Source organism: Capra hircus, chromosome 24 (genome assembly GCF_001704415.2).
Source record: "Capra hircus breed San Clemente chromosome 24, ASM170441v1, whole genome shotgun sequence".
Classification (NCBI taxonomy): Eukaryota; Metazoa; Chordata; class Mammalia; order Artiodactyla; family Bovidae; genus Capra; species Capra hircus.
This window is the reverse complement of record NC_030831.1, coordinates 56,536,730-56,553,211: the sequence shown is the minus strand read 5'-3', so window position 1 is coordinate 56,553,211 and position 16,482 is coordinate 56,536,730. Positions and strand designations below refer to the sequence as shown.

Here is a 16,482-nt window from a genome sequence, read left to right as displayed (position 1 = left end):
AATGGCAACCTGCTCCAGTATTCTTGTCTGGGAAGTCCCACAGAGAGAGGAGCCTGGTGGGCTACAGTCCATGGGGTCGCAGAGAGCTGGGTGAGACTTAGTGACGGAGAACACACAAGCAAATCAGGCGCGAGTTGGATTCTTGGCCTTCTCTGGGAAATCTCAGAATACTGAGGAGTCTTGGCTGGCTGTGTTCTCCTTTTGAAACAAAGAGAACAAAAATTTCCAGCCAGATCTATTCAGAATAGTGTGTGTGTGCGCTAAGTCGCTTCAGTCATGGCTAACTCTTTGTGATCCCATGGATTGTAGCCCACCAGGATCCTCTCTCCATAGGATTTCCCAGGCAAGAATACTGGAGTGGGTTGCCATGCCCTCCTCCAGGGGATCCTCCTCAGACCCAGGGGTATAACCCATATCTCTAATGTTTCTTGCTTTGGTAGGCAGGTTCTTTACCATTAGTGCCACCTGAAAGAATTTTTTTTTTTTTTTAGTGGGAAATAAGGTATACAAGTTAAGGGTATATTTTCACTGTTACTTTAATCATTTATACAATCAGCATATGTTCACAACTGCCTAGTGTTGCTTGTCCTTGAGGAACCAGACTGTTACTTTAGCTGCTTCACGTATTCAGGATTCCTTTGTCTTTCTGCACTTGGCTGGAAGGTAGGGCACGATTCGACTTCTTTCTTATCTATAGGAAAGAAACAAATCTATATCCATTTGATGGACGTACCTGTCCACAGAACAAATGGGTCTAATCTTGCCAGTAAGGGAGTGAATTGCTCACCTTCTTCCTAGAGACGCACAGGCCTCTTGCTTAGAAGAGCACTAACTAGAATGCTTGTGGAAACAATTTGCTTAAAAGGGATTTGAAAACCTGGAAACAACTGAAGTTCCAAAGGGGCTCTTTTCTCATGTAAATAGTTGAACCAAACGTGAAGGCGGGACTAAGATGCGAAGGAGGGACTAAGATTTACGTGTCTGCAGGGCAGGAGCAACAGGAATCTGGAATTAGAAGCATTAAACAATTTTTTTGGCTTGCAGGATCTTAGTACCCTACCAGGGATCAAAATCACATCCCGGTCCCATGCACTGCATGGAGAATTCTTAGCCACTGGACCACCACAGAGGTCCGCAGTAGGGATTAAGAAAATGAGATTCTGAGATGTTAATGATGTGTTAACACATCTCAAAGGACAATGTAACCACTCAAAGAACAATCCTCATCTAAGAAAAAATGTGCAAAACCCAGAAATCTAAGTCACTTTTTAGGCATTCCATATTTCACAGTGCTGCCTCTGTAAATTTAAGATTTGGTTAAAGGTGGACTTAAAGCACACAGTTGTGAGCTCTGTTCATGTAAATGGTTCCAAGCACAAACCTCTCTGTGGTCTTTTTTTTTTTTTTTTCTTTTTTTTAGTTTGTAAACGGCAGAAAGCTCTGAACATCTAATTTTTGAAATTCTTCTGGCTTTTCTTTTCGACCTTTGGTATTTGTATGTATTGACGATCTCTAAACCATTGTACAAAAACACCTTGAAGTGTCAAGCTTTAAAAATGAGTCTTCTTTTCTCTTTCTCCTGTGCAGCTTGGATTATCTTGGCCTTGTCAAAATACATTCTCTAGTTAGAGGCTGGAAATATTCCCCTCCTGGCTCCAAAGTATTGATTTTCTTCAACACTCAGCTCTGTCAGTCAGCCAAAAGGGGTGAAAGGTGAAAGTTCACCCAGCACTGCTCGGCTTTACCTTCCTATTAATGTCATGCCCTTTCCACGTTTGATCAGTTTATGTGATCACCAATCACAAAGGACTGTTACTGCCCCTGTTTTCCCTATAAGGAAACATTCAAGACGTCAGCAGAAATTCAAACGCTTCCTGGGATGGACGCCGGGCATTTGAATAGGGCCAGTGATGGTAAAGTCAACTCCGTGAAAGCCCGCCTGTTTCTTAAAGAAAATTGTATTGTTACATGATGATTGACTCAAATTCTTATCTGAAAATCAGAAAAGAGCTACAGTCACTAGACACGTCTAACCCTCTGTGAGCAATGAGGACCTATTTTGTTTCTCTCGCTTCTTCCTGAAAACCAATTTCACCCTTTACCTCAGGGATTCAAATTCAACGCCAAATGGAATATTAAGTGAAATGGATTTAATGATCTCAGTCCAGCCCCCACCGCAGGGCAGCCAACCCATGTCATCAAATCTGACGAGATATAATTTGGTACAATTAACAGTCTATTTAGGAGCAATTTAGGGTGGAGATAAAGCAATGTGCATGCAATTCCCTTGCCCAAGCCACAGAGGGCGCCGTGGAGTCTCGGTAGGAGAGTTTGGTTGTCACTTCCACAGTCCTGGAGGACTCCGGGCTCTGGCCTCCTCTGTGGACAGGTTCACCTTTCTGGAAGCTGGTTTTCCAGGGAAATGAAGAGCCAAACAGAAATAGAAGGCTTACTTTAATACCAAAGGTGGGGGTGGGGGGAGACCTCAATGGAGAATGCTTAAAAAGAATGCACGTTTTTAATGAGAAAAACCACCTTCAGTACAGTTCCGTTTTAACACACATATGTACACAGGGACAGTCAGCACATTTAGAATCTGTTAAGTGGCGTCATCAAGAGGCATCTCGAGAGGCAGACGTTTTATTTCACGTGCTGGACGCAGTGAGTTCGATCATCACGTTTTCGTACAGGTGTCACGACACGGCATCCTGAGCTTGGACTTACCAATGAAGCCACACAGACGTCTCTACGTTTACAAGGACAGCTCCAAGTACAGCGCCAACAAAATCAGTAAGACACCAAAAGCGTACGCTGTGATGACAACAGCAAGTTGACCTCAGTGCTGAGACGTCTGAGCTGTGATGAAGTTTGTAGCTGTGGTTGTTCAAAGAGTCAAGGAGAGATTTGTGGGACCAAGAATGCAAATGTTAGTGTAGCAGTTAGAGGTGACTGTCTAACCAGCAGATACTGTCCACCTCGGCATCCTACGACGGTCATGTTCTGCTCGCCAACAATCACGGCTGTCTCTGCAGCCGGGATGTGCGGCTGGCCGAGCCCCACTGCCCAGGTCCTCACAGCTTTCTTCTGAACTTCCGTGGGGTGTGCGGTCTGTTCTTTGGGGGTGGCCCGCCCACAAGTCTCACACCTTCCTCTTGACGCAGTGAACATTTTGTTTTTTCAAAAAAAAAAAAAAAACTCTCAAGTATACCTGTACTTCATCATTCCAAAGCAGCTTTGTAGTCTAGAATAAATTAATCTTCATTTCAGTTCATAAGGTAAACATGTGCTGGGTACTTGCACTGAAGACTCGGGAAACCACTGGAAAAATGAGAGCCCCTCTTGTGTTCTCCTCAGGTTTTCTGTCTATATCGGACACAACAGCTCACTCACCAAACCAAGTCTACGGTGGTGTATAGTTCTTAGTTTCTTCCAGGGAAGCTACATATAAGATCTTTATAAATACAATGTACATGCATGTGGCAGGAATTCATTTTTGAAGAACACCTAAAGTCTAAAACCAAGGTATAGAGTGGGTTTGCCATCAACAGACATGACATACTTCTCATCACTATGAAAGAGTTGTTCTAGTGGACTTGATTTCCTAACATGTTCTTTAGAAATCTGTTTCAATAAAGTAACAGCTGTATTTGTTCCTGGACTGTGATCATACTCTTTTGTGTATTATAAGAACTCTGTCAACCTAGGTTTTTTAACATTAGATGCTCCCTTTACCACTTTTGGTTTCTTTGTAAACTTCATATTTTTTTCTGAATTTAATAAATCATTTTCTATTTTTGTATTTAATAAACCATTTTGCCTGATTAACCAACAAGTCAACAACCAACCAGCCAAATTCCCAACTATATACAGATCAAGGTTGTTAGGAGCAAGTCATCCAAAATATTATTTTATGGATTTTTTTCCCCATGACTATGAGCAAAGAACCAGTATAATCTGACAGAAGAAGACAGTGCCCTAGTTAAAGTTTACTTAGAAGTGTGATGAACACCCTCACGGCAAGGCTTGTTCAGATTGACTGAGCCCCCCACAGGTGTATATACAGCCAGCCCTTTGTGTACTCTGCCATTTTATACCAGGGACTTGAGTACATGTGGGCTTTGGTATCCTTGGGGGTCCTAGAACTGATGCCCTGCAGACACTGAGGGTGACTGTATACTCCCAAATGCCTGTGCCATAGTTATTTTCTAGGACACATGTTTAAAAGAAATATTGTCTTGGCTTTCCTTTAACTGGTCAGTAGTGGTTTGAAGGCTGAACTGTAACTATTAAATGATAGCTGACATATGGGAACTGCAGGTCTGTGAAGTTTCTAGAAGGAAGGGGTAAGCTCCTTCTTAAAAAGATCTGTAGCTATAGACACAAGAATCTTCTTTTCAGGCGTATGCTATGCTTCCAAACTTGGATCTTTATTACAAAAGTCCATTTCAGAAATTAGTTCTAGTGACTGGATGATTATATTAACTAGATCTTCAGGAGTGATGATCTTGATTTTTAACCAAATATAGCATCATTTGAGCAGGATATGAGCATTTTGGAAGGCTGGGTGTCCAGGAAACTATTCTCCATGAAAATCTGTGCATGTGTGTGTGTGTGTGTATTTTCTCATTAATCTCCAATTGGTTAGTTGTTACTAAACAAGGTAGTGGCTAAACCCTAGGAAATTGAATTGAGTAATTTCCGAGCAATCTCCCAGAAAGGGAAAAAAAAGAGAGATCGTGTAAACACAGAATCCTTCTGGTAAACAATAGCATCTTTTAGGAAATCCAAAGGAAAATAGCGTCAATGATTAGGACTGCCACGCGACCATAAAACCCAATGTCAGAATGACCAGGTCCCCACCACGTTCGGAGGTGGGGTTCAGCGCTCGGAAACTGCTGATCTGCGCTGGCAGTGCAATCACAGCGGTTATTGATTTTCGGGCTCCCGGCGCCCTGAGCAACAGGACCGCCAGCCGCCCCTCCCGGTGCAGGGGTGGGGGCGGGAGGACACAGACCCTGCTGCCCCCGATGACCCTGGCGCGGGGTGGGGGCGGGCGCCGAGGGAGGGGGGCTCTGGGCTTGGAGACCTGGGAGACGGAGCTCGAGGGCCGCAGCGCTAGACCATGAAGCGGTGCTCCTTGCCGTCGTGCGCCATGAGGATGACGTTGCGGTTCGAGGTCCAGATGAGCCGGGCCAGCCGCAGGGCGTTGTGCGAGCCGGGGGAGGCGGGCTGCACCGGGGGCACCTGGTAGGTCTTGATGCAGCGCAGCTGGGGTGCTGAGTTCAGCATGCCGATGCTCCCCAGCAGGGACGTGTTCATCTGGGGGGACACAGGGACGGGGGAAAGCGAGTCACCGAAGGGGCCGGTTCCCCTTCCCCGCCATGGAGAGGGGTCCAAGGGACACAGCCCTGCGGTCACCTTCTCCATCACCGGATTCAGGTTCACGTAAGGCTTGATTCTCAACCTCTGAAGGGCTCCTTCCAGTGTTATTTGAAATTGTTCTGATGCTGTTACAGAAAATGCATAAATTCAGAGAAATTTTACCTGCTGGGTAGAACTGGGCAGCAGGAAAGCCGTCCACCTTTTTTTTCTTTTTTAATGTCACTACCTGCTGTGGCAGGGTTGTCCCTTTTTCTGGCTGCACAGCATGTATGATCTTAGTTCCCCCTCCAGGGATGGAACCTGTTCGGCTTGCACTGGAAGTGCCGAGTCTTAACCACTGGACCTCCAGGGAAGACTCCCCCCTACCCCCCAACCATGTTTATGAAGGGAGCTAAGCGATACATTTTAATAAAATGGTTCAGACAGTACTTGGAAACTGCGGGTATTTCAAATGGCAGGCTTTTCTGGTTCTTTAGTAACAGTGCTCCCTGCACCCCCTGAAGAATGAACCCCGAAGACAAGTCTGGGGACTTAGTTGGGGAAAATGAAGTGAACTTAAGCAGCAGAGTAATAGGTGAGCCAGATGGAAACTCAAAACTCAACCCCTTTCCCAGCTCCGCTCCCACCACACCTTCCCTCCTCACCTGCTTTAAGCACGTTCAGTTTCTGGAAAGCTCTAGTTTATTTTGAAGGAAAAAGCAAGAATCAACCACCTCTCAACACTGCATGTGGGGCCCACTGCTCTGCTGCTAAAAAAGAGCACACTCTAATACCTCATTTGCAGGGTGTGTTCCATCAGTTGGTGATTTCTGCCTTTTTTGGGGGCGGCTTTTCTGGCTCTAACTGGAATTTGAGGTTCTCTTCATCCATTCACATAAATGGAAAATGTGGAAATTAAGGCTCATGAACAACTGTGCATTCAGGTCACAGTGCTGAATGCTGAATGGCAGTTATCTAAGTGAACTGACATCTGAGTGATTGAATCTGATGAAACCTTTAGCTTCTAAATATTACTTAACATTTTTTCAGTATTCAGCTTTTGTGCTACTGATATATGAGTCACGTGGCAAGCACACTGACGGTCAGGTCAGGAAAGTGGTTTTGGAAATAATATTTTTCTTTGCACTGACTTGTGTGCCTAGTTCTTCTCTCCAGCAGCATCTCCACCTGGGTGGTGCTCGGCTTTGTGGGGAGCATGCAGACGATGCCCCAGTGTGGATGGAGGGCTGGCCTGGGAACCTGGGCAGCTCCTGGGACACGGAAGGTGGGCTGTTGCCCTGTGTTTGGGTCACTGCCGAACAGAAGCCGTTCCTCGCCCCAGCCCTTCTCAGCAGCAGGATGGTGTCAGGGGGTGTAAATCACACCATCTCTGGCAGGACGCGTGCAGGCTCCACTGACATTTTCACAATTTAAATCATCTTGAGTAATAACCCTTTTAAGATGACTAATGTTACTGATTTTCCTGCATTAATAATAGTGCCAAACACAACACAGAGGTGAAAAAAAATCACTAGTGTACGAGGTCACATTTTAAAACCAAATGTATGATTATCATTAACTCTTTCTGTTAAAGGACAGTTAACATTTCAAGCCAGGCGGTACCTTCTGGCCATGTTCTAAGGGGCTCTTTCCTTGTGTTCTTCTCTCCCTTTCCTAGAAACTCCATTAAAGATAAAAACCAGGGCTTTATTGCTTTCTGGAGATTCCCAAATAGTTTAAATATAAATAATGATGGTGAGCTTGATTTGCTAGTTCTCACAAGTACAAAGAGTAACAGACCATCATCATTTACTTCTCTTACAGAACAGATCCAAATTATCCCCAAAACTGCCGGTTAAAATGAACTGGCATCAACAGGCATACTGTGCTTTTTAAAAAAAAAAAAAAAATTTCTCAGTTGATAAATAACTACAAAGTATTTTTCATTCTTTATGGATTTTCTATGAAAATGTGTAGGAGGCTTGATTTCTGCTTGTGGCTCAAAATGCTAGGGGCATCCAACAGGCTCAGACACAGCCTTACTTTCTAATTCCTTCCTTTAGCTTTAGCCATGGACAAGAAATAGGTTGAAGGCAAAAGGGGACAAGAAGAGAATATCTTATTGGAATGCGACAGATGGAAAGATTTTCCCCCCAAATCCCATGATTATATCTGGGTTCTCCTTTTTAAAAGTTGAGCTGTCCTTCAAATGATTGATGGATGCCTTTGGTAGGGTCTAACAGCCTTCCCAAAGGTCAACAAAAGAGTCCGAAATGCAGTACTTGGATGCAATCTCAAAAACAACAGAATGATCTTCGTTAGTTTCCAAGGCAAACCATTCAATATCACGGTAATCCAAGCCTATGCCCCAACCAGTAATGCTGAAGCAGCTGAAGTTGAATGGTTCTGTGAAGATCTATAAGACCTTTTAGAACTAACACCCAAAAAAGATGTCCTTTTCATAATAGGGGACTGGAATGCAAAAGTAGGTAGTCAGGAAACACCTGGAGTAACAGGCAAATTTGGCCTTGGAATGCAGAATGAAGCAGGGCAAAGACTAATAGAGTTTTGCCAAGAAAATGCACTGGTCATAGCAAACACCCTCTTCCACAACACAAGAGAAGACTCTACACATGGACATCACCAGATGGTCAACACCGAAATCAGACTGATTATATTCTTTGCAGCCAAAGATGGAGAAGCTCTATACAGTCAGCAAAAACAAGACCGGGAGCTGACTGTAGCTCAGATCATGAACTCCTTATTGCCAAATTCAGACTTAAATTGAAGAAAGTAGGGAAAACCACTAGACCATTCAGGTATGACCTAAATCAAATCCCTTATGATTATACAGTGGAAGTGAGAAATAGATTAAAGGGCCTAGATCTGATAGAGTGCCTGATGAACTATGGACGGAGGTTCGTGACACTGTACGGGAGACAGAGAGCAAGACCATCCCCATGGAAAAGAAATGCAAAAAACCAAAATGGCTGTCTGGGGAGGCCTTACAAATAGCTGTGAAAAGAAAAGAAGCAAAAACCAAAGGCGAAAAGGAAAGATATAAGCATCTGAATGCAGAATTCCAAAGAATAGCAACAAGAGATAAGAAAGCCTTCTTCAACAATCAATGCAGAGAAATAGAGGAAAACAACAGAATGGGAAAGACTAGAGATCTCTTCAAGAAAATTAGAGATACCAGGGAACATTTCATGCAAAGATGGGCTCAATAAAGAACAGAAATGGTACAGACCTAATAGAAGCAGAAGATATTAAGAAGAGGTGGCAAGAATACACAGAAGAACTATACAAAAAAGATCTTCATGACCCAGATAATCATGATGGTGTGATCACTCACCTAGAGCCAGACATCCTGGAATGTGAAGTCAAGTGGGCCTTAGAAAGCATCACTAGGAACAAAGCTAGTGGAGGTGATGGAATTCCAGTTGAGCTATTTCACATCCTGAAAGATGATGCTGTGAAAGTGCTGCACTCAATATGCCAGCAAATTGGGAAAACTCAGCACGGGCCACTGGCCTGGAAAAGGTCAGTTTTCATTCCAATCCCAAAGAAAGGCAATGCCAAAGAATGCTCAAACTACCGCACAATTGCACTCATCTCACATGCTAGTAAAGTCATGCTCAAAATTCTCCAAGCCAGGCTTCAGCAATACGTGAACCGTGAACTTCCTAATGTTCAAGCTGGTTTTAGAAAAGGCAGAGGAACCAGAGATCAAATTGCCAACATCCACTGGATCATGGAAAAAGCAAGAGAGTTCCAGAAAAACATCTATTTCTGCTTTATTGACTATGCCAAAGCCTTTGACTGTGTGGACCACAATAATTAACTGTGGAAAATTCTTGAAGAGATGGGAATACCAGACCACCTGACCTGCCTCTTGAGAAACCTGTATGCAGGTCAGGAAGCAACAGTTAGAACTGGACATGGAACAACAGACTGGTTCCAAATAGGAAAAGAAGTACAAGGCTGTATGTTGTCACCCTGCTTATTTAACTTATATGCAGAGTGCATCATGAGAAATGCTGGGCTGGAGGAAGCACAGGCTGGAATCAAGATTGCTGGGAGAAATATCAATAACCTCAGATATGCAGATGACACCACCCTTATGGCAGAAAGTGAAGAAGAACTAAAAAGCCTCTTGATGAAAGTGAAAGAGGAGAGTGAAAAAGTTGGCTTAAAGCTCAACATTCAGAAAATGAATATCATGGCATCTGGTCCCATCACTTCATGGGAAATAGATGGGGAAACAGTGGAAACAGTGTCAGATTTGTTTTTTGGGGGGCTCCAAAATCACTGCAGATGGTGACTGCAGCCATGAAATTAAAAGACGCTTACTCCTTGGAAGGAAAGTTATGACCAACCTAGATAGCATATTCAAAAGCAGAGACATTACTTTGCCAACAAAGGTCCATCTAGTCAAGGCTATGATTTTTCCAGTGGTCATGTATGGATGTGAGAGTTGGGCAGTGAAGAAAGCTGAGTGGTGAAGAATTGATGGTTTTGAACTGTGGTGTTGGAGAAGACTCTTGAGAGTCCCTTGGACTGCAAGGAGATCCAACGAGTCCATTCTAAAGGAGATCAGTCCTGGGTTTTCTTTGGAAGGAACGATGCTAAAGCTGAAACTCCAATACTTTGGCCACCTTATATGAAGAGTTGACTCACTGGAAAAGACTCTGATGCTGGGAGGGATTGGGGGCAGGAGGAGAAGGGGACGACAGAGGATGAGATGGCTGGACGGCATCACCGACTTGATGGATGTGAGTCTGAGTGAACTCCGGGAGTTGGTGATGGACAGGGAGGCCTGGCGTGCTGCGATTCATGGGGTCAAAAAGAGTCGGACATGAGTGAGCGACTGAACTGAACTGAACAGCCTTCCTGCCTCAGAACAGGGCTCCATGAATCTCTGCAGGGTACATAACGGTGACGGTAGGAAACAGCTGGAAAGATAAATATTCTTGTGTTAACTGTGATTTGTTGCTCTTCAGCCCATCCTTTCCCTACGATCTCTGCAAATAAGAGAGGAACCTGGAGTAGTGAGGGTGGATATGAATTTTCCCAATAATTCCATAAAAGAACCGTCACCAAAACAAACAGTCGCTTTGTTATTCAATACTAACATTTTCTTGGCCAGAGACTGCCTACAAATTATGCTGAAGTGAAGGCAACCTGAGTCTTGAATGAATGAAAACTCCATGGAATTATATTTGGTCACCTTAGCTTTTTTCTTCACTTCCAAGAAAATAAATCCTCATCATGAACAATTCAAATCATAAAGAGAAGTATAAAAAAGAAAGCAAAGATCTCCTGAAATGTCACTTTCCAGAGACAATCATTAACATTTTGGTAAACCTCTTTCTAGATCTGGAAGTATATGTCCACAGAAGGAGAAATAGGTTTCAGGAATTTTACATAAACCGGCTCATATTAAAAGGCAGTTGGAGGGATTTCCTGGTGGTCCAGTGGTTAAGATTTCTCTCCGGGTGTGGGTTCGATCCCTAGTCAGGGAACTAGGATCCCATATACCGTGCAGCCAAAATTTTTTTAAAATAAGAATAAATAAAAGGCAGTTGGAGGACAATCGGCTTTTTTCATTCAACAAAATGTCGAGGGCAATCTTTTTATGTTAGTGACTACAGATTTTCATCATCCATTTCAAATGGCTGAACAGTAGTTTGGAATGGATGTAGGATGGAATAAATGAAGAACAAATCCAAGTCCTACACATCTCATTTATTATTAGCATTTCTGGAAAAGGATACTTACTTGTTGGAGGGTGGTGGTAAAATTTAGGTGAGAGATTTGTGGTTGTAGTTCATTACAAAGCTCTCCTGGCTCAAATATCAATGGATACACTGAAGTGCAATATTCAAATAGTAGGAATATGTTGTTGGAGAATCGAAGGGTTTGAAAGATTGCCAAATTACATCATTCAGCAGCTGAGTGTGTAAAGTAACTAAACGGCAACTGTGGCGTTTCCTTTCCCTTTAAAAATAATGCTTCACAAAACCAGTTCTGAGAAGATTGTTTTCTGAACACATAGACACAGAAACAGATGTAATTCATCAAAACAGGAAGGGCTTTAATGCTACTCTCAGTGTAAGTAATGCTGCATCCAAACCTCTTACTAAGTCTCACTTGAGCAATTACCCAACTAGTATTTCTCATTAACACTCATTTCTCAGCAAAGATTTTAATAGCTGATGGCTTTTGTAAGGTACTGTATTAATAAGGCTTCATTAAGTTTTCAAAATATATTGCAGTACATTTACTGGAATAATATAGAAGTATTATCATACATCACTAGACCTAAACAATATGCATCTAAATAAATCAGCCAAGTCCATTTGGGTACAGCGCGGTGATCCAACACTGCTTTCTTGACTCTCTTTTATTCAAATAAAAACCCTGCTATGCTCCTGGAAGAAGTTTTATTGTATTTTCTTGAGAAAGGTGAAATGACCCTTCTGTGTCTTCTCCTACGTTTTAGGACCAAGCTGGGTATGATTTAAGTAGGGAAGAAATGGTCTGTGTTTTAAATTCTGACATTGGGACTGGAGGTAAGAAAGATGTGGTGTTGCCTGAGTTGTCTGGGCGCTCTGTCTGCTGAACACCCACCCCTGCAAGTAACACAGGGTGGCCTAGGGAGAAGACGTCTGGACAAAGGCAAGGAGCCGGGCCCCCTGAGGGCAGAGCCACACAGACTCCCAGGGTGAAGTGCATCTGGTGAAGTCCAGGGGCAACAGCACAAGCTGAACTGGATAGAGCAAAGAGGTTATTTCAAAGAGATAGCATCTACGGAATGATCTTGATCTCCAGGCGTGAGGTACATGCTGAATTCCATCAATGAGCTAGGCAGCAACTCTGATAAAAACAGAAAAATATTTAAGAAAGGCATGAATATATCCAGACAGAACCCTGAAGATTTAGATAAGGGGGAAAAGGTTTACCACTTAGACATTCAGGGAAATACTGGGAAAGTTTCACATCTGGTAAATTTAGGAGGTATTATATGAGGAATTGGGCTTCCAGGCGGTGCTAGCCACGAAGAACCTGCCTGCCAATGCAAGAGAGGCAAGTTCGATCCCTGGGTCAGGAAGACTCCTTGGAAAAGCGCATGACAACCCATTCTAGTATTCTTGCCTGGAAAATTCCATGGACAGAGGAGCCTAAAGGGCTATAGTCCATGAGGTTCTAAAGAGTTAGACACAACTGAAGCAACAGCGTGTAAGCATGTATATAAGGAATTATGTTTTCTTAGCAGGAAGAAAAATTGAACAACAAAATCGAGATCTGTTTTTGTTTATTCCCAGGAAGAAAGCACAGAGCAAACACAAAGCCCTGAGGAAGCAGGGACCCGTGACTGCTTGGTTCCAGGCCCCCAAGGCTTAGCCGAGCACCCAGTGCTTCCACGCCAGCTATGCGCCGGATGGAGGGAGTTTCGCAAGAACGCGCCTCCGGAATTCAAGAGAACGGGAAACAAGGGGAAATGTCTATCAAGGGCGTCAAAGTACAGTTGGTGTCACAGAAACCAGTGTTAGCAGAAAGGAGCAATTGCAGGGACACCGTCTGAAGAACCACTGTTGCGAGAGTTCAGTTTATGGACTCGCTGTGGGATTTCACTAAAATAAATATGAGTCCTGCGGTTACCCAATGCGAAAAACGAAGACTGGGTGACATCTCTAAGAAAAAGAGTTTAGCAGGAGCCAATTAATATGCTGGAGATATATTCTGGAGGAAAGGATAATGAGAAAATAAACTGGAAAACTAAATTAGATGAAGAGTAGGAAAAGCTCAGGACAGGTTTGGTAGTTGTCATGCTTTAATGGCATGCTGTTAATTGAGCAATTTATTGTATCTGTTTTACATTTTATTAGCTATTGATTTTTTAAAAACCATCCTCAAGTTGTGAAGTCTTAAACTTTTATTTGTTTAATTTTTTTTTTAAGCGTTTAAAGTGATGCACTGCATCTCATAAAACATACTTGCATCCTAGGATAGGCAACAAAATTTTAAGTTAACTTGGGGGCGGGGTTGGTAATTTTAATTTTTTTGTAATTATCAGGAGTAAGATACTTAAAAGGAAGATGGGATGGAGATTAATCACTGAGGATGAAACAAGTTCTATTATAAAGCTCAGTTCCTTGAATTAATTAATATTCATCTTAATCATCATTAAACAGAGGTATCTTCGTGTACTGCCAGTCAATGGTACTCAGATTTTTGAAAATGTTTTAATAGCTTGGGAATGAAGAGCATGTGTGAAATTCAGAACACAAATGAAAATGGGATAATACAAACAGCATGAAGTTCTTACGAGGCTGCTTCTGCCTTAAACCCTGTGCCCTGTTGTCTGAATGCCTTGTGTAAATTAACAGCCTGAGCAGAGGTCTCCACTGCTCCACCCCGAATCCTTCCAGGCCTGTTACTTAGCTTTAAAGGCGCCTCCTTCTCCCCAAACACCCACCCGTTCCTGCCTGAATACCTGGCCCTTCCTCAGCATCACCGTGCCTCGGCTCAGGCGGTACTGCCTCTGTGAAGCCAGCCCGCAACCTCACTCCCAGGTTCCCCCAGGACTGTAGTTGCTTATTTACTTGTGTCTCCCTTAGACTGACTGGAGAAGGAAATGGCAATCCACTCCACTACTGTTGCCTGGAAAATCCCACGGACAGAGGAGCCTGGCAGGCTGCAGTCTATGGGGTCGCAAAGAGTCAGACACGACTGAGCGACTTCACTCCACTTCACTTCCCTTCCCTTAGACTGAAAGCTGTGTGAGAGCAGACCCCACCTCTTTCTGGGCTGCCAACTGTGTGCTCAGCAGAGCCCGCGTGCCGGCAGCTGGCCCGTCATCAGCAAGCAATAAACACTCGATATTTGTTGAAGGGAGGGCCGGCACGAGGAGGCCTTGGCGGGCAGGTCAGCAGGGAGCCTCCCCAGCAAAAGTGGACCATGCAACAGACATCAAGACCCTGCAGCACCTACGCTCACCTGCCAGAAAGAAATGTGGCTGTCCGTGTTCGAGTAGGTGGCAAGATACCGTCCATCCGGGGCAAAGGCCACTGCGGTGATCGGTCCCTTGTGTCCATGGATTGTCTGAAATAAAATTATGAGCCGTTCACTGTATGCACTGCACAGAACTACTACACCTAAACATGCAAATACATTCAAAGTTGAACAAGTCATGCCATGGATACTAGAAACTGGTATGTTCTTTATAAACTTGCTGTTGTTCAGCCGTTAAGTCATGTCCGGCTCTTTGTGACCCCAAGAAGTGCAGCAGGCTATGCTTCCCTGCCCTTCACTTTCTCCCTGAGTTTGCTCAAACTCATGTCTACTGAGTCAAACTTAGCTTAGAAAAAGAGGAAAAGCAGCTGAAGTTCTCTCACTGATTCATCCAGGGGCTCTGACCTTGTTCTGGGGGGTCCACCTGCTTCCTACTTGGGAGGATATAGCATGAGTTCAAAGGAAGAGCAGATATTAACAGGCAAACCAATGTGTTCATCCACTTATGTCTATTTGAGGGAAGAATTTTACAATTAATTAGGAAAGTTAAAAAAACTGATCACCAAATCTATCCAGGAACTTCATCTGTAATGAAAAACAATCAGAGCTCTATCACATAACATCTCTGCTCTGGAAGGAGTCAAAAACAATCATTTCAACCCTTTAATAATTATACATTTTTCACATTTTATGCTTCATTTCCCCCCAATTATACTATGTTTAAATGCATATGGCCACAATTAGTACACATCCATGCATGCATGTGTTGGAGGTTTGAACACACATATAAATCAAATGCCATTAAAAACAAGTTAACAGGGATCATTTTGAGCCTCTGCCAAATAGCTATCATTGATTTAATCACAATTAAAAAAAAAAAAGAATGATGTGGTATTTTAGACTCAGTCTTTACTAACAAAAAATTACACTCATGTCTAATGATATTAATAGTTACCGAAAATACTGGGATACTAAACAAATTAGCATAATATTGTATTAATGTATCTGCACAAACTATTAAAGGCTGTATCTTTATTACATGAACCAATATTCAGACTGGTTACAACTGGAGGTTGATTACCTCTCTTGGTCTAGACAGGATGGGGAAATATGTTCCCTTAAACTAAGGCAAACCAGGAAGGTTTGTTTCCACTTGCATCTTGAATCTCGGTGGGAGCAAGTTCACTGGGCAATTCAGCGGCCCCCTCCCGCCCTGCCTTCCACACCCAGACTGTAAATTTCAGTAGGACTCTCCTCACAGTTCACATCTGAGTGATGACAATGAGGAAGGGAGAAAGGGGACGGGGATGGGGGGACAAACGTGTCCCTCTGTGCTCTCAGCTTTCGCTCTTTCCTGTTGTTAGACAAGGTGCTGTGGGGATCCAAAATGATGCCTGCTTTCCACACTCAGGAAAAAATGTTGCACTGGTAGCACTGGGTTTTGGGCTGGTAGAGGACACACTCTGAGTCAGACTGCCTGCCCTGCGTTTGGGCTCCACTGCTCACTGTGGGCCCTGGGACAAGTTATTTATGCTCCTTAACCTTGAGCGCACCCACGCCAACAAAGCAGAGACAATGACGATGATGGTGGTGGTGACAATGGCTGATGGTTCCTACCTTGAAGAGCTTTGTGAAGATTAAACGAGTTCGCACATGCACAGCTCTCTGCACGATGCATTAGTTAATTCAGTCACTCAGTCGTGTCCGACTCTTTGTGACCCCATGAATTGCAGCACGCCAGGCCTCCCTGTCCATCACCAACTCCCGGAGTTCACTCAGACTCATGTCCATCGAGTCAGTGATGCCATCCAGCCATCTCATCCTCTGTCGTCCCTTTCTCCTCCTGCCCCCAATCCCTCCCATCATCAGAGTCTTTTCCAATGAGTCAACTCTTCACATGAGGTGGCCAAAGTACTGGAGTTTCAGCTTCAGCATCAGTCCTTTCAATGAATATTTGGGACTGATTTCCTTTAGGAATGGATTGGTTGGATCTCCTTGGAGTTCAAGGGACTCTCAACGGTCTTCTCCAACACCACAGTTCAAAAGCATCAATTCTTCGGCGCTCAGCTTTCTTCACAGTCCAACTCTCACATCCATACATGC

General features: G+C 43.7%; 1 protein-coding gene across 3 annotated transcripts in view; it reads right to left on the bottom strand.

Moving 5' to 3' along the window:
* The window catches only part of WDR7 (WD repeat domain 7), a 354,279-nt gene continuing 339,925 nt past the window's right edge, over nt 2,129-16,482 (bottom strand). For 2 of the 3 annotated variants that reach the window (XM_018039552.1, XM_018039553.1), the window contains 2 exons: nt 14,365-14,469; nt 2,129-5,319 (listed from right to left, as the gene is read on the bottom strand). In XM_018039552.1, coding sequence (XP_017895041.1) covers nt 5,116-5,319; nt 14,365-14,469 — 309 coding nt within the window. In that variant the 3' untranslated portion in view covers nt 2,129-5,115. Of the gene's footprint in view, nt 5,320-10,163; nt 12,241-14,364; nt 14,470-16,482 lie in introns of those variants that run through there. The other variant, XM_018039554.1, reaches the window with a different exon arrangement.